Source organism: Macaca fascicularis, chromosome 14 (genome assembly GCF_037993035.2).
Source record: "Macaca fascicularis isolate 582-1 chromosome 14, T2T-MFA8v1.1".
In the NCBI taxonomy this organism is placed as follows: domain Eukaryota; kingdom Metazoa; phylum Chordata; class Mammalia; order Primates; family Cercopithecidae; genus Macaca; species Macaca fascicularis.
Genome location: NC_088388.1, coordinates 56,628,869 through 56,656,190, shown reverse-complemented (window position 1 = coordinate 56,656,190; position 27,322 = coordinate 56,628,869). Strand labels below are relative to the sequence as shown.

At 41.2% G+C, this 27,322-nt stretch overlaps 1 protein-coding gene across 6 annotated transcripts in view; it reads right to left on the bottom strand.

Moving 5' to 3' along the window:
- Positions 1–27,322, bottom strand: part of DENND5A (DENN domain containing 5A) — a 129,282-nt gene that overhangs the window by 40,641 nt on the left and 61,319 nt on the right. For 5 of the 6 annotated variants that reach the window (XR_012423402.1, XR_012423403.1, XR_012423404.1 and 2 more), the window contains exons 2-6: positions 26,687–26,758; positions 25,798–25,907; positions 22,780–23,437; positions 12,237–12,424; positions 1,359–1,676 (exon numbers count right to left, since the gene is read on the bottom strand). Coding sequence is in view for 3 of the 6 variants with exons in the window: in XM_005578652.3 (XP_005578709.2) it covers positions 1,359–1,676; positions 12,237–12,424; positions 22,780–23,437; positions 25,798–25,907; positions 26,687–26,758 (1,346 nt within the window). In the remaining 3 variants the exon portion in view is untranslated. The remainder of the gene's footprint in view (positions 1–1,358; positions 1,677–12,236; positions 12,425–22,779; positions 23,438–25,797; positions 25,908–26,686; positions 26,759–27,322) is intronic. The other variant, XM_005578655.4, reaches the window with a different exon arrangement.

The following is a 27,322-nucleotide window of genomic DNA, read 5'->3' as shown; positions in this document are numbered from 1 at the left end:
ATTCTGGCTCTCTTGATTTTTTATTTTTTCCCTCATATCACTTTACTTCTTTCTGCAAAAAAAAAAAAAAAACCTTTTGTTTTTGTTTTTTGTTTTGAGACAGAGTTTCGCTCTTGTTGCCCAGGCTGGAGTGCAATGGCACCATCTCAGCTCACCGCAACCTCCGCCTCCTGGGTTCAAGTGATTATCCTACCTCACCCTCCCCGGTAGCTGGGATTACAGGCATGCACCACCATGCCTGGCTAATTTTGTATTTTTAGTAGAGACGGGGTGTCTCCATATTGGTCAGATTGGTCTTGAACTCCCAACCTCAAGTGATCCTCCCACCTCAGCCTCCCAAAGTGCTGGGATTACAGGAGTGAGCCACCACATTCAGCCCAGAAAACCTTTCTCATTTCACCAAATATTTCTCTGTTCCTCTTTAACTGCCCATGATTTTTGAAAAATATCTACTCTACCAGGCAGGAAAAAATCTACTCTACTAAAGCAGAAAAAATGAAATATTTCACTAAAACACAGCCCAACAAGATTATTACATTAGTCCATTGGTTTATAAGTAACTTATAAAAGTAATTTAACAGTGAGAATTCAAGAGGACCAGATTCTAGACTCAGTTCAGCTACGTACTAGGCATTTAATCTTTAGGCAAAACACTTAGGATCTCTAAGCCTTGGTTTCTTTGGCTATAAAACAGTTAATACTTGTTCTGTCTGCCTTAGGTTGCTGTGAAACTCAAAGGGCAATGGATCTAAAAGAGATCTGGGCCTGGCACAGTGGCTCATACTTATAATCCCACCACTTGGGGAGGCCAAGGCTGGAGGACTGCTTAAGCCCAGAAGTTTGAGACTAGCTGAGCATCATAGTGAGACCCTGTCTCTAAAAAAAAAAAAAAAAATTAATTGTGTGTGGTGGCACGAACCTGTGGTCCCAGCTACTTGAGAGGCTGAGGCAGGAGGATCACCTGAGCCCAGGAGATTGAGGCTGCAGTGAGCTGTGACCGTGCCACCACACTCCAGCCCGAGCGACAGAGTAAGAACCTCTCTCAAAAAATAAAAGAGGTCTGAACACTAAGATTACTATCACGCTCTCTCCAATCACTCTGCTGTAGTGTTCACATAGAATGATGGCAGACTCTCCTGGATGTTCAAAGGAGAAGCTACCCAGATTTAGATTAAAGTAGTATTTACTAGGATAACATCTGCCAGATGGAATTCAGAGTCCCCCATACAGAACATTCTTTCACTGCTCACAAATATGACTTGTCCAGAACTGGGTGCTTTCTCATCCCACACTTTACTTCACCAGGACAGCACCCTAGCACAGATCACACGTGTCACAGACTCATATACACATCTTACCTTTTCCAGGCTCACCCCAGTCCTCTTGACCAAGGCTTGCAGCCGGGCAATAGTTTCATTCTCCTTAAGAAGCTCGTAGGAATGCAAAGGGGAGCCAGCAATGTTCCCATTCCTCTTGTCTGAGACAAGCTCAGAGGCCCGAAGCCTCTTCAACTTGGAGGCACTCTCACTGCAATGAAGATTCCCTTCAGGGGGAATTCCAAATGCCATGAGAATCTCAGAGACTTCCTGGACAAACTCCAATTTGTTGGGAAACTGTGGCAAGTCCTCCGGCAACTCAATGAAGTGGTTGTCAATGTCCACAAAGCAGAGGTTAGCCTGGAAGTCAAAACAGGATGAGGAGTATGAATAACTCCAGAGCATTACGGGAAGAAGTTTTAGAAAGGTTAGTGAACAAGAGGGCAAAGAAAAACACCTGAAATGGCTATATTTGAGATATGGTGTAAGGAAGACAGGGCTCAGAAATAATACAGACTTGAGTTCCAATCTTATCCTGCCACATTCTGGTTTTGTGACCTTAGGAAAGTTACTTAACCTTTCTGATTCTATTTCCTTAGCTGTAAAACGGAGATAAAGAGATAAACAATTTATGTTAGAGTGGTGAAGATTTTACAACATCATAGGTGTTTAGCATCAAACACATTTTATAATATCATAGATGTTTAGCATCAAACACAAAAGTCTCACACATGATAAACACTCATTGCAGGCACAGTGGCTCAAATATGCAATGCCAACACTCTGGGAGGCTGAGATGGGCAGATCACTTGAACCCAGACTGTTGCCTAGTTGTTGTTCTCCATGTTGCCCAGACTTGTCATGGCAACATGGGGAAACTCCGTCACTACAAAAAAATGCAAAAATTAGCCAGGGGTGGTGGCATGCACCTACAGTCCCAGCTACTTGAGAGGCTGAGGTGGGAGGGATCACCTGAGCCCAAGAAGCCGAGGCTGCAGTTAGCCGTGATCACACCACTGCACTCCAGCCTGGGCAACAGAGTGAGACTCTGTCTCAAAAAATAAAAAAATAAATGCCTGGTGAATTTGTGAATTCTACACTCAGTGAAAAGAACCCTAGGAATGAGTTCAAAAAGTCTGGGTTCCAGATCTGACTCTGTTATGATCCCCCTCTATGACCCTGGATATACCATTTTCTCTTTCTGAGGCTCAGTCTTAATTTGTAAGGTTTAGTGGCTGATCTTTGTTCTTTCTGTGCTTCCTTCTGGATTTAAAATTGCTTCTGAGAGAATGTAAAGAGATAGTGCTCATACACTGCTGAGGAGGTAGATAATCTGGATTAACAAACAATTTAGGGGCCAGGAGCAGTGGCTCCTGCCTGTAATCCCAGCACTTTGGGAGGCCAAGGCGGATCACCTGAGGTCAGAGGTTTGAGACTAGACTGGCCAACATGGTGAAACCCCATCTCTACTAAAAGTACAAAAAGCAGCCAGGTGTGGTAGGCACCTGTAATCCCAGCTACTCGGGAGGCTGAGGCAGAATAATTGCTTGAACCTGGGAGGTAGAAGTTGCAGTAAGCTGAGATTGTGCCACTGCACTCCAGCCTGGGCAACAGAATGAGACTCCCTCTCAAAAAACAAACTAACAAAAAAAACCCACAGTAACGTGGCAGTATCTAGCTATCCCTATTTTACAGACAAAACTGACACAGACAGGTTAAGTAACATGTCAAAAGTCACACAGTTATTAACTAGTAGAGCTGGGACTTGAACTCAGTTACCCTGACTTCAGTCATAATCTTGAGTTCTTAACCACCTACTCTTCTCCTCTTTAGAGGTCTTGTACATTTAATTTAAATACTTTGTAGTTTAACAATGGTATACTATTCCACCATAAAAATGAATAAAATCCTGTCATTCATGGCAATATGGAGGAGCCTGAAGGATATTATGTTAAGTGAAATAAGCTAGGCACAGAAAGATAAATACCACATGTTCTCACTTGTATGTGGGAGCTAAATATGTTGATCTCACTGAAGTAGAGAATAGAAGAGTGGTTACCAGAGACTGGGAAGGGTGGCAAGGAGGAGGAATAGAAAGAGATTGATTATCCAATACAAAATTATAGCTAGACAGGAGGAATGCAGTCTTCTATAGCACTGCAGGGTGACTATACTCAACAAAAATTTGTTGTACTTTTTCAAGTAGCTAGAAGAGATGATTTTGAATGTTACCAATACAAATTTAAAAAAAAAGGTTTGAGATTATGGATATGCTAATCACCATTTGATCATTACATACACCCACATCTGATCATTACATACATGTACTGAAATATACCATACCCTGTAAATATGTATAATTATGTGTCAATAAAAATATGTGTGTGTACATATATATTTAAATACTTTGTAGTTCTTGTCCCTGTTGGAATGTTCTTGCAGATATAAATTACAAAAGTCTTTCACTTTTTCATATTTATCTTATATTCATGAACCTGTTCTAGCCAAGACAACATTTCCTTCATTGCAGCACATTATTAAATGCTTAAGGGTGCTTCTGTTCCATTCATGTAACAGGGATAATACTATTACCTACATCACAGATTTGTTTTGAGAATTATATGACAATAAATGTCAAGGATTTAGCACAGTGCCAGGCACACAGTACATAATAAATGTTAATCGACATTGTTATAATCATCATGAAATATACAATCTGAATGGACATATATACAATATTAATGGATAGAAAAAATCCATAAGATGCTAATAATCCCAAATTTACTTGTTAATTTAATGTAAATATTTCCAAAATCTCAGCAAGATTTTTTTCTGAAGGGTGTTATCTAATAACTAATTCTGAATTTTGTCTGGAAGAATAAAAGAAAAAAATAGCCACGACCATTGAAGGGAGACTTGCCTTACTAGATTCTAAAATAGACGAAAACAATAATCCACTAGAAAAGATCTTTAATAGACTTGAATATAGCCTGAATATTTGTCCCCGCACAAATCTCATATTGAATTGCAATCTCCAGTGCTGGAGGTGGAGCCGGGTGGGAGGTGTTTTGGTCATAGGGGTGGATCCCTCATGGCTTGGTGCTATCTTTGTGACAGTGAGTTCTCAAAAGGTCTGTTAATTTAAAAGTGTGTGGCACCTCCCAACCACTCTTTCTCATGCTCCTGCTCTGGCCATGTGACATCCCTGCTTCCCATTCACCTTCAGCTATGATTGTGAGCTTCCTGAGGCCTCCCCAGAAGCCAAGCAGATGCCAGCACCATGCTTTCTATAAAGTCTGCAGTACAATAAGCTAATTAAACCTCTTTTCTTTAAAAATTATCCAGTCTCGCTAACTGTAGTCCCAGCTACTTGGGAGACTGAGGCAGGGGAATCGCTTGAACCTGGGAGGTGGAGGTTGCAGTGAGCCGAGATTGCGCCACTGCACTCCAGCCTGGCGACAGAGAGGGACTCCATCTCAAAAAAAAAAAAAAATAATATATATATATATGTGTGTGTGTGTGTGTGTGTGTATCCATATATCCATATATATATCCATATATCCATATATATCTATCTCCAGTCTCAGGTATTTCTTTATAGCAATACAAGAATGGCCTAATGCAAGATCCATGCATTGTAGATGAATTTTTCAACAAATGTTTTGGGGACAAATGCTGTCCATTTAAAAAGGTTAACATAGGCCGGGCGCGATGACTCACACCTGTAATCACAGCACTTTGGGAGGCCGAGGCAGGCGGATCACCTGAGGTCAGGAGATCTAGACCAGCCTAACCAACATGGAGAAACTTCACCTGTACTAAAAATACAAAATTAGCCAGGCATGGTGGCACATGCCTGTAATCCCAGCTACTTGGGAGGCTGAGGCAGAAGAATCGCTTGAACCCGGGAGGCAAAGGTTGCAGTGAGCCAAGATGGTACCATTACACTCCAGCCTGGGCAACAAGAATGAAACTCCATCTCTAAATAAATAAATAGGTTAACATAATACTATACTCAAAAATAAAATTTGAGGCTGAGCGCAGCGGCTCACGCCTGCAATCCCAGCATTCTGGGAGGCTGAGGTGGGCAGATCGCTTGAGGCCAGGAGGAGTTCGAGACCAGCCTGGCCAACATGCCAAAACCCCATCTCTACTAAAAACACAAAAATTAGCCAGGCATGACAGTGCACACCTGTAATCTCAGCTACACGGGAGGCTGAGGCACGAGAATTGTTTGAACCCAGGAGGCACGGGTTGCAGTGAGCTGAGATCATGCCACTGTACTCCAGCCTGGGTGACAGACTCTGTTTCAAATAAATAAATAAAAATTGAGAGATGTTGAAAATTTAATTTTAAAAGCCACTTTTATGTTTTAAAAATAGTCTTATGGGCCGAGCATGGTAGCTCACACCTATAATTTCAGCACTTTGGGGGCCTGAGTCCAGGAGCTCAAGACCAGCCTATGCAACATAGCAAGACCTCGTCTCTACTAAAAATTTTAAAAGTAGCTGGGTATGGTAGCACACGCCTGTAATTCCAGCTACTTGGATGGCTGAGAAGGACTGCTTGAGCCCAGGAGTTCAAGGTTGCAATGAGCTATAACTGTACCACTGCACTCCAGTCTGGGCAACAAAGTGAGACTCTGTCTAAAAAAAAAAAAAAAACAAAAACAAACAAAAAAAAAAAACAGGAAAAAATCTGTTAGAGGTACATACTGAATATATCTGGATGGCAAAATAATACTGTGTAAGATTTGCTTTAAAATAATCCATGAGGTGGAGTGGAGAGGAGGATTTACACAGAAGAGTAGCCATGAGTTGATGACTGGCAGAGGTTGTAGTGAGCTGAGATGGCACCACTGCACTCCAGCCTAGGCAACAGAGCAAGACTCCATCTCAACAAAAAAGAAAGAAAGAAAGAAAGAAAGAAAGAATTGGGCTAAAGGAGGGAGTGGTAAAAAGGCAAATTACTAGACTCATACAATAGCCTCGTGCTGTTTCCTCCCACTATACTGAGGGGCTCTGGCACACAGAAGTACTTACAAAATACTAGCAACTCCTCATACATCCTCTTTCCTCAGCTGATGAGGGATTAGTTCTTACATAACAGCTTTGGGGAGAGTAGCCTGGAAGAGGTATTGAACCCCAAGTGATCAGTTTTCCTCTGTTAACCTCCTGCCTTGTTGAGAGGGATTATGGGTAGAGTTAGCTGCTCTGAGATAGTGATCACATGGATCCCCCAAATCCCAAGAAGTCTCCCAAATATCTTCCACTCAAGGTCACAATGATCTTTCCCAATGCTCAGTTCCTAATGTCAAAAAACAGCCAGCTATAAATGCCAAAAAACAGCCAGCCAGTCTATCCTCATGTTATTCATTGAAAAGAAGTTCAACACACAGATGACTGGGAAAAAGCTATTGAAGGAGTGTCCTGAGAAAATGGGGGGAAAGTAGGAAAGAAGGGTCTAAGACAGAAAAAAAATGGTACCCCTTTAATATCCTTTGCTTAATTCTGTAATACAGCTGTGGATGAAATGCCTCCTTCCTGAACTCAGACAACGAAGCTCCAAAGAGAAGCGTAAGACAAAGGATGCCTCACAAAGGCAGCTCAGCACTTTCACTTGCTCAGAGCCAGCTGAGCTCATGTGCTGGTACAAAAAGGAACAAAAAGCTTTTTACAGACTTCTGATGCCCAAAGACGGCAGTAACTGATGAATTCTGATTTGGGGGACTAGGAAATGTACCCTCTCTGTCCCTCTGGAGAAAGACCTTTTTATAAACCAAGCTTGCCCCACCTTACTACCTTGATGATGCCCCCTTACACAGTCCCAGGTGAATTTCCCCAGCCCTGCCGGATATGGTTTGGCTGTGTCCCTACCCAAATCTCATCTTAAATTCTCACATGTTGTGGGAGGGACCTGGTGGGGGATAGTTGAATCATGAGGGCAGGTCTTTCCCATACTGTTCCTGTGATAGTGAGTAAGTCTCAAGAGTTCTGATGGTTTTATAAGGGGAAGTTTCCCTGCACAAGTTCTCTCTTTGCCTGCTGCCATCCATGTAAACGTGACTTGCTCGTCCTTGCCTTCCGCCATGATTGTGAGGCTTCCCCAGCCACGAGGAACTGTTAAGTCCATTAAACCTCTTTTTCTTTCCACTCTCAGGTATGTCTTTATCAGCAGCATGAGAAAAGACTAATATATTTAATTGGTACCAGTAGAGTGGGGTGCTGCTTAAAAGATACCCAAAAATGTGGAAGCAACTTTGAAACTGGGTATCAGGAAGAGGCTGGAACAGTTTGGAGGGACCAGGAGAAGACAGGAAAATGTGGGAAAGTTTGGAACTCCCTAGAGACTTGTAGAATGGCTTTGACCAAAATGCTGATAATGATAATGATATGGACAATGAAATCCAGGCTGAGGTGGTTTCAGATGGAGATAAGGAACTTGCTCGGGAATGGAGCAAAGGTGACTCTTGCTATGTTTTACCAAAGAGACTGGAGGCATTTTGCCCCTACTCTAGAGATTTGTGTGACTTTGAACTTAAGAGAGATAATCTAGGGTATCTGGAAGAAGAAATTTCTAAGCAGCAAAGCATTCAGGAGGTCTCCTGGGTGCTGTTAAAGGCATTCAGTTTTAAAAGGGAAACAGAGCATAAAAGTCTTGGAAAATTTGCAGCCTGACAATGCAATAGAAAAGAAAATCCCATTTTCTGAGGAGAAAAGTCAAGCTGCTACAGAAATTTACATAACTAACAAGGAGCCAAATGTTAATCTCCAAGACAGTGGGGGTATATGTCTCCAGGGCATGTCAGAGGTTTTCACAGCAGTCCCTCCCTTTACAGGCCTGGAGGCCTAGGAGGAAAAAGTGGTTTTGTGGGCCAGACACAGGGTAACCAAGCTATGTGCAGCCCAGGGACTTGGTGCCCTGCATCCCAGCTGCTCCAGCTGTAGCTGAAAGGGGCTATCATAAAGCTCAGGCTGTGGTTTCAGAGGGTACAAGCCCCAAGCCTTGGCAGCTTCCACGTGGTGTTGAGCCTGCAAGTACACGGAAGTCAAGAATTGGGGTTTGGGAACCTCTGCCTAGATTTTTGTGGAGGTACAGAAATGCCTGGATGCCCAGAGAGAGGTTTGCTGCAGGGGCAGGGCCCTTATGGAGAACTTCTGCTAGAGTAGTGCGGAAGGGAAATGTGAGGTCAGAGCCCCCACACAGAGTCCCTACTGAGACACTGCCCAGCAGAGCTGTGAGAACAGAGCCACCATCCTTCAGACCCCAGAATGGTAGACTCACTGACAGTTTGCACTGTGTGCCTAGAAAAGTCACAGACACTCAACACCAGCCCATAAAAGCAGCCAGGAGGGAGGCTGTACCCTGCAAAGCCACAGGGGTAGAGCTGCCCAAGACTATGGGAACCCACCTCTTTTTCTGTTGTTGTTTGTTTTTTGAGACGGAGTTTCGCTATTGTTGCCCAGGCTAGAGTGCAATGACACAATCTCAGCTCACCACAATCTCCACCTCCCAGGTTCAAGCAATTCTCCTGCCTCAGCCTCTCGAGTAGCTGGGATAACAGGCTTGCGCCACCATGCCCAGCCAATTTTGTATTTTAAGTAGAGATGGGGTTTCTCCATGTTGGTCAGGCTGGTCTTGAACTCCCAACCTCAGGTGATCCACCAACCTCGGCCTCCCAAAGTGCTGGGATTACAGGCATGAGCCACCATGCCCAGCCAGGGAATCCACCTCTTGCATCAGTGTGACCTGGATGTGAGACACGGAGTCAAAAGAGGTCATTTTGGAACTTTAAGATTTGACTGCCCCGCTGGATTTCAGACTTGCATGAGGCCTACAGCCCTGTGTTTTTGGCCAATTTCTCCCATTTGGAATGGCTGTATTTCTCCAATGCCTGTACTCTCATTGTATCTAGCAAGTAACTAACTTGCTTTTGATTTTACAGGCTCATAAGGAAAGGACTTGCCTTGTCTCAGATGAGACTTTGGACTATGGACTTTGGAGTTAATGCTGAAATAAGGCTTTGGGGAACTGTTGGGAAGGCATGACTGGTTATGAAATGTGAGGGCATAAGATTTGGGAGGGGCCAGGGCAGAATGATATGGTTTGGCTGTGTCCCCACCCAAATCTCATCTTAAATTCCTATGTGTTGTGGGAGGGACCCAGTGGGGCGTAGTTGAATCATGGGGGCAAGTCTTTCCCATGCCGTTCTCATGATAGTGAAAAAGTCTCACAAGATCTGATGGTTTTATAAGGGGGAGTTTCCCTGCACATGCTCTCTCTTTGCCTGCGGCCATCCATGTAAGACATGACTTGTTCCTCCTTGTCTTCTGCCATGATTGTGAGGCTTTCCCAGCCACATGGAACTATAAGTCCATTAAACCTCTTTCTTTTGTAAATTGCCCAGTCTCCAGTATGTCTTTATCAGCCGTGTAAAAATGAACTAATACACTGCCCCAAAGCTTCCTTCTAAGACTGCAGTTAAAAGACACCACATACTTTAAAGATGTGCATCAAAATATTGAAAGGAGTTCTCTCTGGGTGGTAAAATTTGAGGTAATTTTAATTTTATTCTTTATGCTTTTGTGCACTGTTAGGATTTTTTACTATAAACATGTCATTTCTGAGATACTCCAAAGTTGTCTTTCAAAGCCAGCTCTTCTCCCCCAGCCTAAGGTTTTTCCACAGGAACTACACAGGCTCAGATACCCTAGAGTTTATCTGCTAAAAATCAAGGTAGAAAATACCTAGCTATATAACTGCTCCCACAAATGTATGACCTTCAGAAGAAAAGGGTGGATGAACTGGGACTCTGAAACCCAATAACCACTTATGAAGTACACACACGTAATTCTACTGTTCCACTGTCACCACTCCTTCCCAAGCAGACTACAGGGGAGGCCAGAAGCTCAGATGTAAAGTTTGCAGCAGGGATGGGGAATACAGCAACATGGAGGCTCCAATAGCCCAGAACAGAGAGAACTTTTGGGTTTCTTTTTTATTTTTTGTTTTTTCTTTTGAGGTGGAGTCTCACACTGTCACCCAGGCTGGAGTGCAGCGGCATGATCTCGGCTCACTGCAACCTCTGGCTTCGGGGTTCAACAATTCTCCTGCCTCGGCCTCTCAAGTAGCTGGGACTACAGGCATGCACCACCATGCCTGTAGCTAATTTTTTTGTAGAGACAGGGTTTCACCATGTTGACCAGAGTGGTCTGGAACTCCTGACCTCAGGTGATCCACCTGCCTCAGCCTCCCAAAGTGATGGAATTACAGGCGTGAGCCACCACGCCCAGCCAACTTTTGGGTTTCTTAAACAACCCATGGTTTCTTCAACAGTCCCATTAAGAAACCTATTGATCCCTCAGAGGTCCCTTCACATACCCATATACATGAAGTACATAGGCAACAATGTTGAAAAATCCTAGAGGGATCAGAATTTGCCCCAAGTATAAAGAAAGCTGATGCCAAAGAGGAAAATAAAACTGAGAAATCTGGCTTCTTGCTTAGTGGTCTATTTACTAAATTATGCACATAGCTTGCTTCTTTGGCCTTCCACCTTCAACAATTTTTTGTTATTGTTCTTTTTGTGACTTTACAGAATTATAATTAGGTTGACTAAGTTGTATCAATATTAAATAGACATTTGTTTAAAGCAAACAACAAACAGCTCTTCTTTCTCCAGTCCACTCTTCATGGATATGTATGGTACAGTAAGCAAGTACACAAAAAACCTCAATATTATCTCAACTCAATGATTTTATCCATCATTTAGATCTTTTTTTCCTTAATTAATATTGTTCCACCCCAAAGAGCACAATGCTCTATAAAGTCAAAGAAGAAAAAAGGGCAGAAATGGAAGAAGACAAGGAAGATATTTTGATTCTAAAACTAAAGAAGAGAGAAAAGAGCAAAGAGATGCATTTGACTATAATTTAAACATCACAGACATGGTCTAATTATCAGGGCATTCATCAAAGTTGTTGCCCAGTCATGCCCAATGACACAGTGCTGCCCAGATCCAGTTCCATGAGAATGCTCTCTTCTTGGGGCCCCTCACTCATATTCCTCAGTCATATACAAAAATCTCTACCCCCAAAAAAAAGGCTGGTAGAGGGAGGAAACAAAGAGCTGTGGTGACACCAGTGTATGTATACTCCAAAGTTTGCTTCCCAGGCCTTTCTAATGACTAAGAAATTCAAAGTAGGAAAGCACTTCCCTGCAGCTAGTTTCACAACAGCCACAAAGTAACATACCAGTTTTGCTGGTAATTCTAAAAAAATTAAAAATAAAACAATCTTATTTCTAATCATGCTTTAAATCTATTTAGAATGGAATAGGAAATACATATTTTAAATCAACTCTTTTCTTAGCCAGGCACAGAGGCTCATGCCTATAATCCCAATACTTTGGGAGGCCAAGGCAGGAGGATTACTTGAGCCCAGGAGTTCGAGACCAGCCTGGGCAACATGGTGAGACCCTGCATCTACAAAACATAAAAAAAACAATTAGCTGGATGTCGTGGCACACTCCTTTAGTCTCAACTACTCAGGAGGCTGAGACAGGAGGCTCACTTCAGCCCAGGAGTTCCAGGCTACAGTAAGCTACGATCATGCTACTGCACCTAGCCTGGGTAACACAGCAAGACCTTGTCTCTTAAAAAGCAAAACAAAACAAAAACAATAGTATAAATACAGAAATTACAATGTACGTATGTCAGTTGATAAAGATAGTAAATGTCTCTGGGATGATATAAATTGAACTAAATGTTCATTGTTTTTACTTTTTTCCTGAAAAGTTATTCATACTCACCAAAATAAAAGAAAATAAACTTGGTAACATCATGCATGCTGGGTTCATCCCAAAGCCCTTCTCTCCCCAATCCTGTATTGAGGCCAGAGGCACCAACACTCAAGCTCTCACCTCTTGAGGCAGCTCCAGCTTTGACCGGTCATCCAGGCCATTGGAATGCAAGCCCATCAGGTATGGAACAGGGGCATCTAAGAAATGCAGGAGAGAAGCCGGGAGAATTGGGACATAGACATGCTGCCACTGGAAAGGAAACATGAGAGCTGTAATCGTCTCCGCCACAGTCATCAGTCTCTGGTAATCTGGATCAACAACAAAAAAAGCACACACACAAATCAGTCAAAAACAAGGCACTTGCTTTCGAAACAGTAAGTTAAAACTTTCAATACAATCTCTTATTTAGAAAGGATCAGGATAAACTTCAGCAAGGGTATGCTCAATGTGATTCCCATGAGGGTGTCCGAGAGACAACCAAGAGACCCTTGAAATATACCTACACGGCCGAACGCAGTGGCTCAAGCCTGTAATCCAGCACTTTGGGAGGCCGAGACGGGCGGATCACGAGGTCAGGAGATCGAGACCATCCTGGCTAACACGGTGAAACCCTGTCTCTACTGAAAAATACAAAAAACTAGCCAGGCGAGGTGGTGGGCGCCTGTAGTCCCAGCTACTCGGGAGGCTGAGCAGGAGAATGGCGTAAACCTGGGCAGCGGAGCTTGCAGTGAGCTGAGATCCGGCCACTGCACTCCAGCCTGGGCGACAGAGAGAGACTCTGTCTCAACAACAACAAAAAAGAAATATACCTACACACACAGGTCCTTGCTCATAATAAAATCTAATATAGAAATACAACAAAAATAATTAATGACATCTTGCTCCAAATACTACCCCAGAATGTTAAGTAGATCCTCTTAAGAAAGGGGGTAGGAGAACTGAACAAAAAGAAAGAACAGTAGTTCTGGGTCTCCATTCAGCATGGAAGCAAAAATAGGCTCATTTCTCACTAATATACTTCTGTAGAACATCCTATAAGGAGCTTATGTGAGCTTTGCCTGCAAAATCAAGCACAAAGAACCATCAAGCATGCAGAAGCTGGTTTTCCATGCTAGCCAAGTCTGCCCTTCACCTGGCAACCTTTCCTGAATGAGAACAGCATAAAAATGTTATTTTAACGTTTCAATAAAAAGCCTTCCTAGAGGCCGGGCGCAGTGGCTCGCGCCTGTAATCCCAGCACTTTGGGAGGCCGAGGCAGGTGAATCACCTGAGGTCAGGAGTGCGAGACCAGACTGGCCAACCAACATGGTGAAACCCTGTCTCTACTAAAAATACAAAAATTAGCTGGGCGTGGTGGCATGCACTTGTAATCCCAGCTACTCAGGAGGCTGAGACGTGAGAATCGCTTGAACCTGGGGACCAGAGGTTGCAGTGAGCCGAGACTGCACAGCTGCACACACCAGCCTAAGTGACAGAGCTAGACTCCTAAAAAAAAAAAGAAAAAAAAAAAAAAAGGCTTCCCTAGAACTTGAAAGACCCAGAGGATTGACTTTAGTGACTCAAAACTCTTGTTATAGATCAGAGATCATATCATAGCCTAAAGGGAAGGCTCGTGGTCAATATTTGGCTTCTCTTCAGAGTATAATTTCTAGGCCTTTTTTTTTTTGAGACAGAGTCTTGCTCTGTTGCCCAGGCTAGAGTGCAGTGGTACCATCTTGGCTCACTGCAACCTCCACCTCCCGGGTTCAAGTGATTCTCCTGCCTCAGCCTCCCAAGTAGCTGGGATTACAGATGCCCACCACCACACCTGGCTAATTTTGTATTTTTGGTAGAGACGGGGTTTCACCATCTTGGCCAGGCTAATCTTGAACTCCTGACCTCGTGATCCACCCACCTCGGCCTCCCAAAGTGCTAGGACTACAGGCGTGAGCCGCCGCACCCAGCCAGCCTTTCTTTTTTTTTTTAATGACTAATAAATATATTGGTAAAGCCAATAAAATTGACTGACTAAAACTTTTTTTTTTTTTTTGACGGAGTTTCGCTGTTGTTGCCCAGGCTGGAGAGCAATGGTGCGATTTCGGCTTACCGCAACCTCCGCCTCCCGGGTTTATGCTATTCTCCTGCCTCAGCCTCCTAAGTAGCTGGGATTACAGGCATGCACCACCACCCCAGCTAATTTTGTATTTTTTAGTAGAGACAGGGTTTCCCCATGTCAGGCTGGTCGCGAACTCCCGACCTCAGGTGATCCGCCCACCTCAGCCTCCCAAAGTGCTGGGATTACAGGCGTGAGCCACCGCTCCTGGCCTAAAACTTAAATTTTACAAATTACTATTCACAAATGATATGATGGTTTCAGGCATTTAAGGACAAAGCAGAAATATACATTTTTAAATCATATGAGTAAAATCCCTCTGGAATGGCTGGTTTCAAATGAGCTGTCATAGGAATTAAAATGATGTTATGCACTAAAAACCCACCCCACCATTTAAATCACAGGTTGGTTCATAAAGTAGTTGTAAGGAACAAAAAACTTTCTAGGAAATGAAGAAGTCTCAGTACAAAGGGAACAGAAGCTGAAAAGTATTAAGGTAGAAGTTTAGCAAAATATCCTACATTTGCTCACTAATAAAGCTTTGAAAGTTGCCTATCACCTTGCTCCTAGCTAATCAAAGAAGAGCATAACCTGTAGACAACTTTACTAGTATGATAAATACGTATATTTGGTCTTCTTCGCAGTTTCTGAAACACACAGCTGCTAAAACTCTTGGAATCTACTGGGCATTAAAAATATCTTTTAAGTGAGATTGTCTCAAAAAACAAAAAAAGGAATGTCTTTTAAACCAGGTGTAATGGCTCAAACCCATAATCCCAGCACTTTTTTTGTTTTTTGAGACAAAGTCTCGCTTTGTCACCCAGGCTGGAGTGCAGTGGCGCAATCTCAGCTCACTGCAACCTCTGCCTCCCAGGTTCAAGCGATTCTTTTGCCTCAGCCTCCCCAGTAGCTGGGATTATAGGCGCACGCCACCACGCCTGGCTAATTTTTGTATTTTTAGTAGAGAAGAGGTTTCATCATGTTGTCAAGGGCGGTCTTGAACTCCTGACCTCAAATGATCTGCCCACCTCAGCCACTCAAAGTGCTGGGATTACAGGTGTGAGCCACCACACCCGGCCCATTTTTATGACTTGTATGTGCAGATAAAGACATCAGACTTGGAATCACTCTATAAATAAGCCCCCTCTAAACAAACTACAGGGCAGCTCCTATGTATTTACAAACAATTTTAAACTATCCTGGGAAGTTGCAAAACAATGATTAGTATGCCCCCATTTGTGTTCTTTTTAAAAAGTATATATATAGTATATACACAGCTATGTCTACAAGGAAACGGAAAACAGTGGTAACCTCCCTGAAGGAGAACCAGGGTGCAGAGGTAGAAGTTGCACACGTCACTGTACACTCCTCTAATGCTGTAAATTTCTATCCTTCATTTTACACTCTTGAAATGCCTTTTTTCAAGTTTTATTTTATTTATTTATTATTTTATTAGACACAGGGTCTTGCTCTGTCATCCAGGCTGGAGTGCAGTGGTGTGATCTCCGCTCACTGCAACCTCTGCCTCCCGAGTTGAAGTGATTCTCGTGCCTCAGCCTCTTCAGTAGCTGGCATTACAAGTGTGTGCCGCCATGCCCAGCTAATTTTTGTATTTTTAGTACAGATGGGTTTTATCATGTTGGTCAGGCTGGTCTTGAGCTTCTGATCACAAGAGATCTGTCCTCCTCGGCCTCCCAAAGTGCTGGGATTACAGGCATGAGCCACCGCACCTGGCCTCAAGTTTTATTTTAATATACCATACAGATTTCATAGTGTATATGTATAATTTAAAGAATATTAAAATCAATACATGTATATTTAACACCTAACATAAAAAATAGTACATTGGGCCAGGCGTGGTGGCTCATGCCTGTAATCCCAGCACCTTGGCAGGCCAAGGTAGGGTGGATTGCTTGAAGTCAGGAGTTCAAGATCAACCTGGCAAGTATAGTGAAACCCCTTAAAAATACAAAAATTAGCTGGGTGTAGTGGCACGTGCCTCTAATCCCAGCTACTCGGGAGGCTGAGGCAGGAGAACTGTTTGCACCCAGGAGGCAGAGGTTGCAGTGAGCCAAGATTGCACCACCACACTCCAACCTGGACAACAGAGTGAAACTCCATCTCAAAAAAATAAAAAAAAAAATATATATATATACATATATATATATACACACATACACATATATATATAGTGCATTATTAAAAATACCGGAAAAAAGGGAATTTTTAAAAATTAAGAGATTACTTCTCAGGGGTAGGATACTAGATCAACGAAAAAGGGGCCAAGTGCAGTGGCTCACGCCTGTAATCCCAACACTTTGGGAGGACAAGGTGGCCAGTTCACTTGAGGTCAAGAGTTTGAGACCAGGTTGGCCAACATGGCAAATCCCATCTCTGCTAAAAATACAAAAATTAGTCAGGTGTGGTAGCACGCACCTGTAGTCCCAGCTACTCGGGAGGCTGAGGCACAAGAACTGCTTGAACCCGGTAGGGGGCTGAGATCACGCCACTGCACTCCAGCCTGGGCAACAGAGCGAGACCCCGTCTTAAAAAAAAGGGGGTTGGGGGGAACTTCCAACTTTCTCTGTATTATATGTGCACATATTATTTATTTGTTTTTTAAAACTATTGTTTTCATTAAGGATACACAAAAAATTTGATATCTAGCTACTATATGAAGAAAAGAGAGGAAAATATTTGATTCCCTTTGGAATTATTTTAATTATATGCCTTAAGCAATCATTATTTTTACAGTAAAAGACTACTTTAGATAGCAAAATATCATTGGAGATTTCTTATCAGCCTCCACTTAGCCAACTCACTTTATCAATTGATTTTCCCCACTCTGAGTAAAGCATACATTGCTCCCACTCATTTGTTCCCAAACCTGTGCTAGCTGAACTTATTACTGGATTATATAACGTAACCAAATATTGTGTAAATAAATGGTAAAATCTGAGGGTAAAAAGAAAGAATGCCTGTTTCTCTGGAAACAAAATTAAATGCTTTCAAAAGACTCAGTAATACAAAGTCACTAAAAAACACTGTAATTGAATTAGGCATACCATGAAACAATTAAGAATAAAAAACTAAGGAATACGACAAAAATCTAGAAGTAGTCTCTGCTCATGTTCTTTTGCAAGGTTCTTTAAGTTATCACTCTACTTTAAAAAAAAAAAAAGTAACCAGGGCTGGGCGCAGTGGCTCACACCTGTAATCCCAGCACTTTGGGAGGCCGAGGCGGGCAGATCATGAGGTCCAGAAATCAAGACCATCCCGGTCAACATGGTGAAACCCCATCTCTACTAAAAATACAAATTAGGTGGGCGTGGTGATGCACACCTGTAGTCCCAGCTACTCAAGAGGCTGAGGCAGGAAAATTGCTTGAACTCGGGAGGCGGAGGCTGCCGTGAGCCAAGATCACGCCACTGCACTCCAGCCTGGTAACAGAGCAAGACTCCACCTACAAAAAAAAAAAAAAAAAGTAAAGCAAAGTAACTAGGAAATCTAGTCAATGCATTATGGGTGTGGTTTATGCAAGGAGTGCAGATACCTGATTTGTGAATTCATAATCATGAGAAATGCCTGGACCCTTCATCAAAGATTAGTGACTATACAGTTATACGTTTTAAGTTAAATTATTTAGGCCAGGCGTGGTGGCTCACGCCTATAATCCCAGAACTTTGGGAGGCTGAGGCTGGTGGATCACCTGAGATCAGGAGTTTCAGACCAGCCTGGCCAACATAGTGAAACCTTGTCTCTACTAAAAATAATAAAATTAGCCAGGCACAGTGGTGTGCACCTGTAGTCCTAGCTATTCGGGAGGCTGAGGCAGAAGAATCACTTGATCCCAGGAGGCGGAGGTTGCAATGAGCCGAGATTGTGCCACTGCATTCCAGCCTAGACGACTGAGCAAAACTCCATCCCAAAAATAACAAATAATAAATAGTTTAACTATAAAATTAATTGTATATATCATTTTTAGGATTCTGTGACTTAACTGACTTTTTTGGTTTCCAATCAACTACTCTACTAGGCCACTTCAGATAAAGAGTTTCTGTTCTGCATATAATTTTAAAATAAGGCCGGGTGCAGTGGCTCATGCCTGTAATCCCAGCACTTTGGGAGGCCAAGGAAGGTGGATTGCTTGAGCCCAGGAGTTCAAGATCAGCCTGGGCAACATGGCAAAACCTCATCTCTACAAAAAATACAAAAACTAGCCAGACACGGCAGTACATGCCTGTAGTCCCAGCTACCCAGGAGGCTGAGATGGGAGGATCATCTGAGTCTGGGGAGGTCAAGGGTGCAGTGAGTTATGATTGTCACCTACACCATGTAGGTGACAGAATGAGACCTGCTCCAGTGTAGGTGACAGAATGAGACCCTGTCTCAAAAAAAAAAGTAATAATAATTTTTAAACAACCAATTAAAAATTATGCTATTTAAAAAACACTATTTCTATATGGACTAAAGAATAAATATTATCCAGAAGTAAATAAAATGACCTATACCAAAAAGAAAACACTGCTTAAAACTGCCAATTCAGCGTTCCAAAGGGTTATACTTTCAGAGTCTTACAATTCAGCCTGCATTCCTTTTCCTCAAGTAACACCTCTTTTCTATTCAGAGGGCAGGACATGCAGCAGGTAAAATCAACTGCAGTGGTGACAGCTTGTTTTTGGCCAGAGTGATTTTTATCCATACAAGGAAGATGCCTTTGGATCATTAATAAAAACTATTTCAAGACAACCAACCTAAATTGTTTAAAGCACTCTATTAACAACAAAAAGCGTAACTTACATCCAATGAAAAGTAATCCACTCCACTTTGGCCTCAGCAATACCCAGGAATTTCTGGAAAAAGCTTTCTCTTGTCCATGCTGAACGTGACTTTAGGTCCTAAGTTCAATTCAATTCTACATACTAACCATCTCAATTACATTCAAACCTCTTAAAATTTTTATTATGGATACAAGAACCCATATTCTAGGAAATACAAAAGAAATTCAGATGAAATAATGTTATTTTTCCCTTGTGTTCATCATATTTGTTTCAATCCTCCTTTCCTTGCCTCTAAACACCCCACTGCCTTATAGGTACCTAAAAGTCTACTGTATCTTCTAACACTCTATACAGTTTGGTTTCCTCCTCTCTGTTCTGTTCGAAACCAGAGAAGTTCTTCCCTATTCAACTAAGTCTCCATTTCAAAGTATTTTTATGAAGCTCCAGTCAAGAAATAGCTAGGAAAGCAATATGATTTGTCCAAGTCTGTATTTCACCCAGAGACAGGAGGCTGTAACTTAGTATCTTAAACTAGAAGCTGCAAAGTGAAGCCTCAGGAACTACATTCAGCCAGCAGATGCTTTTTGTTTGGCCTGCAGTGTTTAAAAAGAATATTATTGCCAATATTTAAAAATCAGAGATTTCATGTAAAAAATCTGGGTCCTCATGAAATATTGGAATATTTAGTAACATCAGGCCAGTATACCCACAAGGAATTAACTGGAGCTAATTAGTGGCTGTCCACTTTATATGAGGTATGTGCTCTTGAGTTCAACATAGTTTCCATTACTTCACCCTCAAACTGTATCCAGAACCGAACCATTTCACACCACTTCACTGTTACCTCCTTAGTTCTAACTGACATCACCTCTCACCTGGATTATTACAAATTACCTCTTAACGGAACTCTTTGCTCATTCTCCCTTTGGGGATATACTCTTAATATAATGGCCAGAGTGATCCTGTTAAAAGCCTGAGTTATTCATTCATTTAACAACATTTATTGAGCACCCTTATAAACCAGCCACGGTTTTAGTGCTTGGAATCCATCAGTGAGCAAAAAGCAAAAGCCCTGCCATTGTGGAGGTCCGTTCTTTTGTCCGTGGACCAAATCTGGGAAATTTGAGCATCAAAGTAAATAATTATAGTGAATTATAACTTGAGTAAAATAAAAATCTATGAATCCATACAATAATAAACAAAGGAGAAAGAAACATTCTTCATTATGGTATAATGCCAATTAATAAATACAGATAAAGTTTAAAAACCACTATTTTCCAGCCTGGGCAATAAAGCAAGACCCTAGTTCTACAAAAAAAAAAAGTTTTTTTAATTAGCCAGACATGGTGGTGAGCGCCTGTAGTCCCAGCTACTCAGGCAGCTGAGATGGGAAGATCATTTGAGCCCAGAATATCAAGACTGCAGTGAGCCATTATTGTGCCACTACACTCTAGCCTGGGTGATAGAGTAAGACTATTTCTTACAAAAAAAAAAAAAAATTTAAGGCTGGGCACAGTGGCACCTGTAATCCCAGCACTTTGGGAAATCAAGGCAGGAGGTTGAGTACAAGAGTTTGAGACCAGCCTGGGCAATACAGTGAGACCCCATGTCTACAAAAAATAAAAAATTAGCCAGGCATGGTGGTGCATGCCTGTAATTCCAGCTACTCAGGAAGCTGAGGTGGGAGGATCACTTGAGCACAGGAGGATGAGGCTGCAGAGAGCCATGATGGCACCACTGAACTCTAGCCTGGGCAGCAGAGTGAGATCCTGCCTCAAAAGGAAAAAAAAAAGAAAAAGAAAATCACCTTTTTGCTACTATCCTTGAAAAAACTGATTCAGAATAGAAACATCAATAGATGCTAAACTATTAGGCATCCATAAACTGCAAATATAATACAAAAAAATAAAAACTAAAAAAGAAATGGTTACGCAAAACTTTAAAGAACAGAATAATTAGTTTCAAAGTATCTCCTCACAACTTACGTGTTAATTACCAAGGGAAAAATTAAAACTTTCAAGTTAAGAAACCACAGACACCATCTTAACCAAGTGAGCAGATCACTATCACCAAAAATGAGACAAAATGACATCATATGCCTGCCTCCTGTAATCATGAAAACTGACAGTATATGTCTCCTAATATAATGCACTGAGAGAAGCACAACATCACTTCTATGGTATTTTAGGCAAAAATTTATAATCTGAATCTAATCATGAAAACATCAGACAAAATCAAATTAAGGGACAGTCTATAAAATAACCTGCTTGTACTCTTCAAAAATGTCTATGTCATAAAAGACAAAGGCTGAGAAACTCACAACTAAAAGCAATGCAAGATATTGCACTAGATCCTGAATAAGGAATTTTTTTACATTATCATAATAGACATTATCAGGTACTAGAGAAACTTTAATACAGTACTGTCTCAATGTCAGGTTTTCCAAATTTGATCAATGATAGTTATTTCAGAGAATGTTATTCTTAGGAAATAAACATATGAGAATTTAGGAGTCACAATAACTCTCAATGGTTCAGTTATGTTCACACACAGAGAGAGACCGTAATAAAGCAAATGTGGCAAAATGTTAACAATTGGTGAATTTGGCATAGGGTATACAAGAGTCCTTTGACCACTCCTTGCAACTCTTCCATAAGCTAAAAATTATTTTAAAATAAAAAGTAAAAAAAATTGAAAACTCTGATGGCTATCTAAGAGCCATCTAAGAGTAAAAGCCAAAGTCCTTACAATGGCCTACAAGATTCTATACAATCTGGCCTCCAGTTAAGTCTCTTAACACCATCTCCTACTATACTCCTGCTCATTCACTCCATTCCATCCACCCAGCTTCCTTGTTCTTGAACACATGAAGCACATTCTTGTCTTAGACCATTTATAAGACCTGGGCCCTTTGCCTGGAATACTTTTCCTACAGATATTAACAGGTCACTCAGGGATGCCTACCTAACCACTCTTATTATAAATTTCTTCCCCAAATATTATCCCTTTCTCTGTTTTATTTTTCTTTATAGCCCTTATTAAGAACCTTACAAACTACATAGTTTATGTATTTGTTTAATCACCTCTCTTCCCCCACTAAAATTTAAGTTCCACTATAGCAACAATTTTTCTGTCTTGTCCACCACAACAATTTTTCTATCTTGTCCACCACTACCCTTGAAACAATGCCTGGCACATAGTACACTCTCAGTAAACATGTACTGAATGAATGAATTTCATGTTACTAGCCTGGTTCATTAAGAAAGCATCTGTTTCTTTCTCATCTACTTTACTATTTTGTCCAAATATGCTGCTTACACTCAACCTCCCATTTATAAAAACAATTCAGTTAAGTAAACAACAAAAAGAAGCAACACATCCACATTTTCTCAATATATAAAGGATTATCCTTTGTGAATCCTCAATTTTACTAGGCTAAGGAAGAGGCAGAAATAACTCTGCAGAATGACAGAACAGAATTGATGGAAAGTCAGCTTTCTGTGACCACCACCTCCTACCCACCCCTCTTTTCACTTCAATCAGAAGGGACATAGGAAGCAGTGTTCCCTTCCAAGACTGGAATGCCCAGCAAAAGGCCATGAAGACAGTTAATCAGAAATACTGGCCCTCTCATGTCCATCAATTTGCCATCCACCACCTACCTGCAAAAGATCTGGGTTTTGCTTAAACTGTAATAGCTCTTAACCTTTACAGTCAGTCCCACTGTATCTGAACATGGAAAGAAAGGAAGCCTGAGGCAGGCAGAAGGCTCTAGTAAGCACTGACTTACGCTGTGAGTAGAGCAGGATTTGAAACTCCAGAAGGGCACAAGTAAAAAGCTGAAACACATTCTCCACCCCGAGCAGTTCAAAAACCTCTTTGACAGGAAAGTCAAATAGGGGAAGCTCATTGGTACTTGGTCTCTGGCAGATTATTGGCCCATAGACCCCAGAAAACTTCAAGGACCGGCCAGGAGGTGGGAGTGGCACCTCGTAGAGTACGTTGTATATGTAGCTCTCAAGGGGCAGTGGAGGGGGCTGAGGTGAAGTGACCGCCTGGTGGAGTTGCTCCAGCACGCTCCGACATGCCTTCATGAAAGACATGGGCGTGATGAGGCAGATGCACTTAGAGACGTAGAGAGTGTCCCGGCTAATGTCATAGGAGTTGAAGCGCTGCAGTTTGGTCACAGGAGTGTCTTCACCATCCTCCATGCTGCTCTGGTCTCTGCCATCAGCAGGGGGAGCATGTAGGACATCATACTCAGCATTGTGCATGTGGTAGAGGGTCTGCATCGCACTGCAGATCTGCTTGCTAGTCACCTCTTCATAAAATGTGAGGGCAAACCCAAATGTCCGAGAGCCATCCTCCCTTGTGATAATAAAGGCATGGAATTGGGGCTCCCTGGGATCAGCCTGGGTCTTGAATGCCAGCCCTTTGGGCATACATAGCTGCAAAAGACAACAAGGCAACAAGCAGTAAGAACACTTACTGGCGATCCTCTTTCAGAACACCATCACTATTTATTTATTTATAGAGCACCTACTAAGCTGAGAGTGTATCTGGCTTAAAGCTCTCTCTTTCTAATGCAAGACACGCAAGTAAATAAAATCATAATGCAGTCATCAGGGATATACAGAAGTATATGCAAAGTACTATGGGAACACAGAACAGACAACTCAGCCTGGGAATATCAGAAAAAAGCTACAAAAACGGACGAGGTGCAGTGGCTCACACCTGTAATCCCAACAGTTTGGGAGGCCAAGGCAGGTGAATCGCTTGAGGCCAGAAGTTCAAGACCAGCCTGGGCAACATGGCGAAACCCTGTCTCTACTAAAAATACAAAAATTAACCAGGTGTGCTAGTGCACGCCTATAATCCCAGCTACTAGGGAGGCTGAGGCATAAGAATCACTTGACCCAGGAGGCAGAGGTTGCAGTGAGCTAAGATCATGCACTGCAGCCCAGCCTGAGTGACAGAGCAAGATTCTGTCGCCAAAGAAAGGTAATGTTAGAGTTCATCAGGTACACAAGGGACAGAAGGATATTTCGGGGACAAGAAGAAAATGCACAAAGACATGGAGATAAAAGAAAACTTGGAGAATTTAGGAAATGGTAGGTGGTTAAGCATGACAGCAAGACAGAGAGTAAGATATGTATATTAGGAGACGATGCTAGAAATATATCTAAAAACCAGATAGATGCAACTTTATACCTAAAAATAAAACAAACTTGTAAATAGTATTGGACTATCACCTCACAAAATTTTGTCATTAGTAAAACTTATTTTCACATCAAAAAGTATGCTCATTTCATATAAACCAAGGAGATGACAGAATCAGGATAAAGATGTACTGTTTTCACTCTAATTCAGATGGGTTATATAAAGAAACTTGGATAGTTAATCGAACTGACCTGAATCAATCAGTTCCCATTTTCCAGTTTTACATGAACCTGGCTATACAAATAAAATATAATAGCCTGGGTTAACAAATACAAGGGCCTATATTATATTATATCTATTAGCCTTAAACTTGACTTCCCAAAGGCTAGGTATTTCTAGAATATAGCATGTTAAAATGAAATAAATACTAGACTAGGAGTCAAAAAACTTAAGTCTCTCAAAGACAGTTTCTTCATCTGTGAAATAAATAATACAGTTTCCTCTCCCTACTTCACAGGGTTTTTGTGTGCATCAAACAAGACCATCCTCTAAAAACTACAGAATGCCGTTAAGTATGTAATAGAAGGCCAAGTGCAGTGGCTCACGCCTATAGTCGCAGCACTTTGGGAGGTCAAGGTGGGCGGACTGTTTGAGCCCAGGAATTTGAGAACAGTCTGGACAATATAGCAAAACCCTGTTTCTATTAAAAAACATATACAAAAAGTAGCCAGGCATAGTGTCATGCACTAGTAGTCCCAGCTACTCGGGTGGTTGAGGTGAGAGGATCACTTGAGCTCAGGAGGATGAGGCTGCAGTAAGGAGAGACCACACCACTGCTCTCCAGCAGCCTGGGCGACAGAGTGAGACCCTGCCTCAAAAACAAATGCAACAGAGGCAGTACAAAGATAAGGTTAACAGCAGAAGTCTGGAACCAGACTACAGTGCTCAAACTCCAACTCAACTACTTGCTGGCCATGCGAGCTTGAATACATTACCTAACCTCTTTGGATCTTAATTTCTTCATCTATAAAATATGTACATGTGTATGTGTTTATTTAATACTACCCATGTAAGGAGTACCATGAGGATTAAATAAATTAATTCATGTAAAATGCTTATTAGAGTGCCTAGCACAAGGTGAATATTCAATAAAGGTTAGCTTACTCATAGTGGTATATTCTTCCATATGAGATTTTAAATGCTTTCCTATCTAAAATTATGATGAAACAAAAAAATGAAAATAAAATTATGATGAAACAAAAATATCTACTTCTGTCATATTACTCAGATATATTCAGTGCAGAATGAGAGAAAACAATTTTAAACTAGTGAAGTTTAAAATTAACTCATCATATAATCTCAATGCAATAAATAATCAATAAATCAGGACCACAAAATAAGTTCACTGACACAATATTATGTATTTCTCTGATACAACAGGAACACATTATAACTTTTTGCATAGTTAATATATTCTGAATATTTGATACTTTGACCAAAATACAGAATAATAAACAACAAGTGTTATAATCCTTTCTTCAAAAGTTATTGGTATTTGGTGGTACCACTGCTACCACAGCCTGAATTCACAATCCTATTAAAAATTACTCTGTAAATTATCTCATACTTGTGGCTAACAAATACTAACCATTCCTACTGCATCTTGGTCAAAGGGATTCCATTCTACGTTCTCAGGATATCGTGCAAGGACCTTAGATTTGAATGTTCGTCTCAATGGCGTCTGCTCAAAATTTTCTCCTGTAAGAAAAAGAATGAAGCAAATCATCTCTACAAAATCCCTTTAAGTCACGGGGTTACAAATGTCTGAGCTTGGTAGTCCAGCAAGGTACAGAAATGAAGGCAAGGGGGTTAGTATGCCAACCATCTAAGAATAAGAATAGGAAAGGCATTAAAGTTATTAGGTCAGTAAAGAAGCTGAAAAAGTATAGCATGGTTAATGTTAGACATCACTAGCTGTCAGTTCTTCTTCAAAATGAAACTATTACTACAAACCCAATGGTTAATTTTCTTGGAAGAGAGTGAGAAAGCACAAGGAATGACAAGGATTGTATCTATCTTTTTTTTTTCCCTGAAAGTCAGGTTTAATTTGCTTAAAGTCAACTAAAAACATCACAGAAGCATATTTTACTTAAAATTCAGAATAAACTACGCATTTCAATGATCTCTGGGAAAAATACAAAGAAACGAAAAGATATAAGAACATTAACAAAGCAGATTTCAGGGTAAATATAATGAAATATTCTGTCAATTCAGAATTACTTGAAATTTCCAGAACTGTCCTTTGTTTTCCCATTCCCCCTCCTAAAAACACTAGAGTATATTGAAATAAGAACATTAAAGTGAAGAGAGAAAGAACCAAAGAACCCACCACCTAGAGGGATACAAATCTGAATAATCTACTGGTCAAAAAAGGCACAAGAAAGTTAGAAGGTCAAAGGTTACAAAATGCCACTGGAGAGACATATGTAAGAACCATTAGAAAGCTTTGGGTGTTCTCAATTTTGTTTTGTTTTTACCTTCAGTCGTACTTGAAATGAAAGGGCTGGCACCATCCCTGGCTTTAGAAGCCTGTATGTACTGGCATAATGCTATATGATAAATGAAATAACAGAGTATTACAATAAAGCAGTGTTATTCAAACTTTTTTGACCATTATTCCAGTACAAATTACATTTTACATTATGAAGCAATAAACATATACATGTATATGTGTATACACAAATTTACCTAAAGCAAAAATTTCACAAAACAATATTTACCTTTATATATAATGTCCTCTCATATTTCCTACTCTATATCATTAAAACTAAAAATGCTGACTGCAGGCCTACTAATGATCACAATTCAGTTTGAAAAACATTATAATACGGTATAGTAGAATGAAGAGCTCAATTGATACCAAATTACTGTAAAGTCACTAGTGCTCTATCTAAAAGTATACTGTCCCAAATATTGCTTTTCCTAAGGAATTAGGGAGTATGGGACAAATTAAACACATATAAACAGTTCAAACAAATAAATTTTAGGTGTCATGGAAACATATGGGAAACAATCAAGGACAAGTCAAATGAATTATATTACCTGTTTACTGAGTAATCAAGGGACTTAGATACTGCAAGGAATAGAGATGAACCAGACAAAGCACATACCCT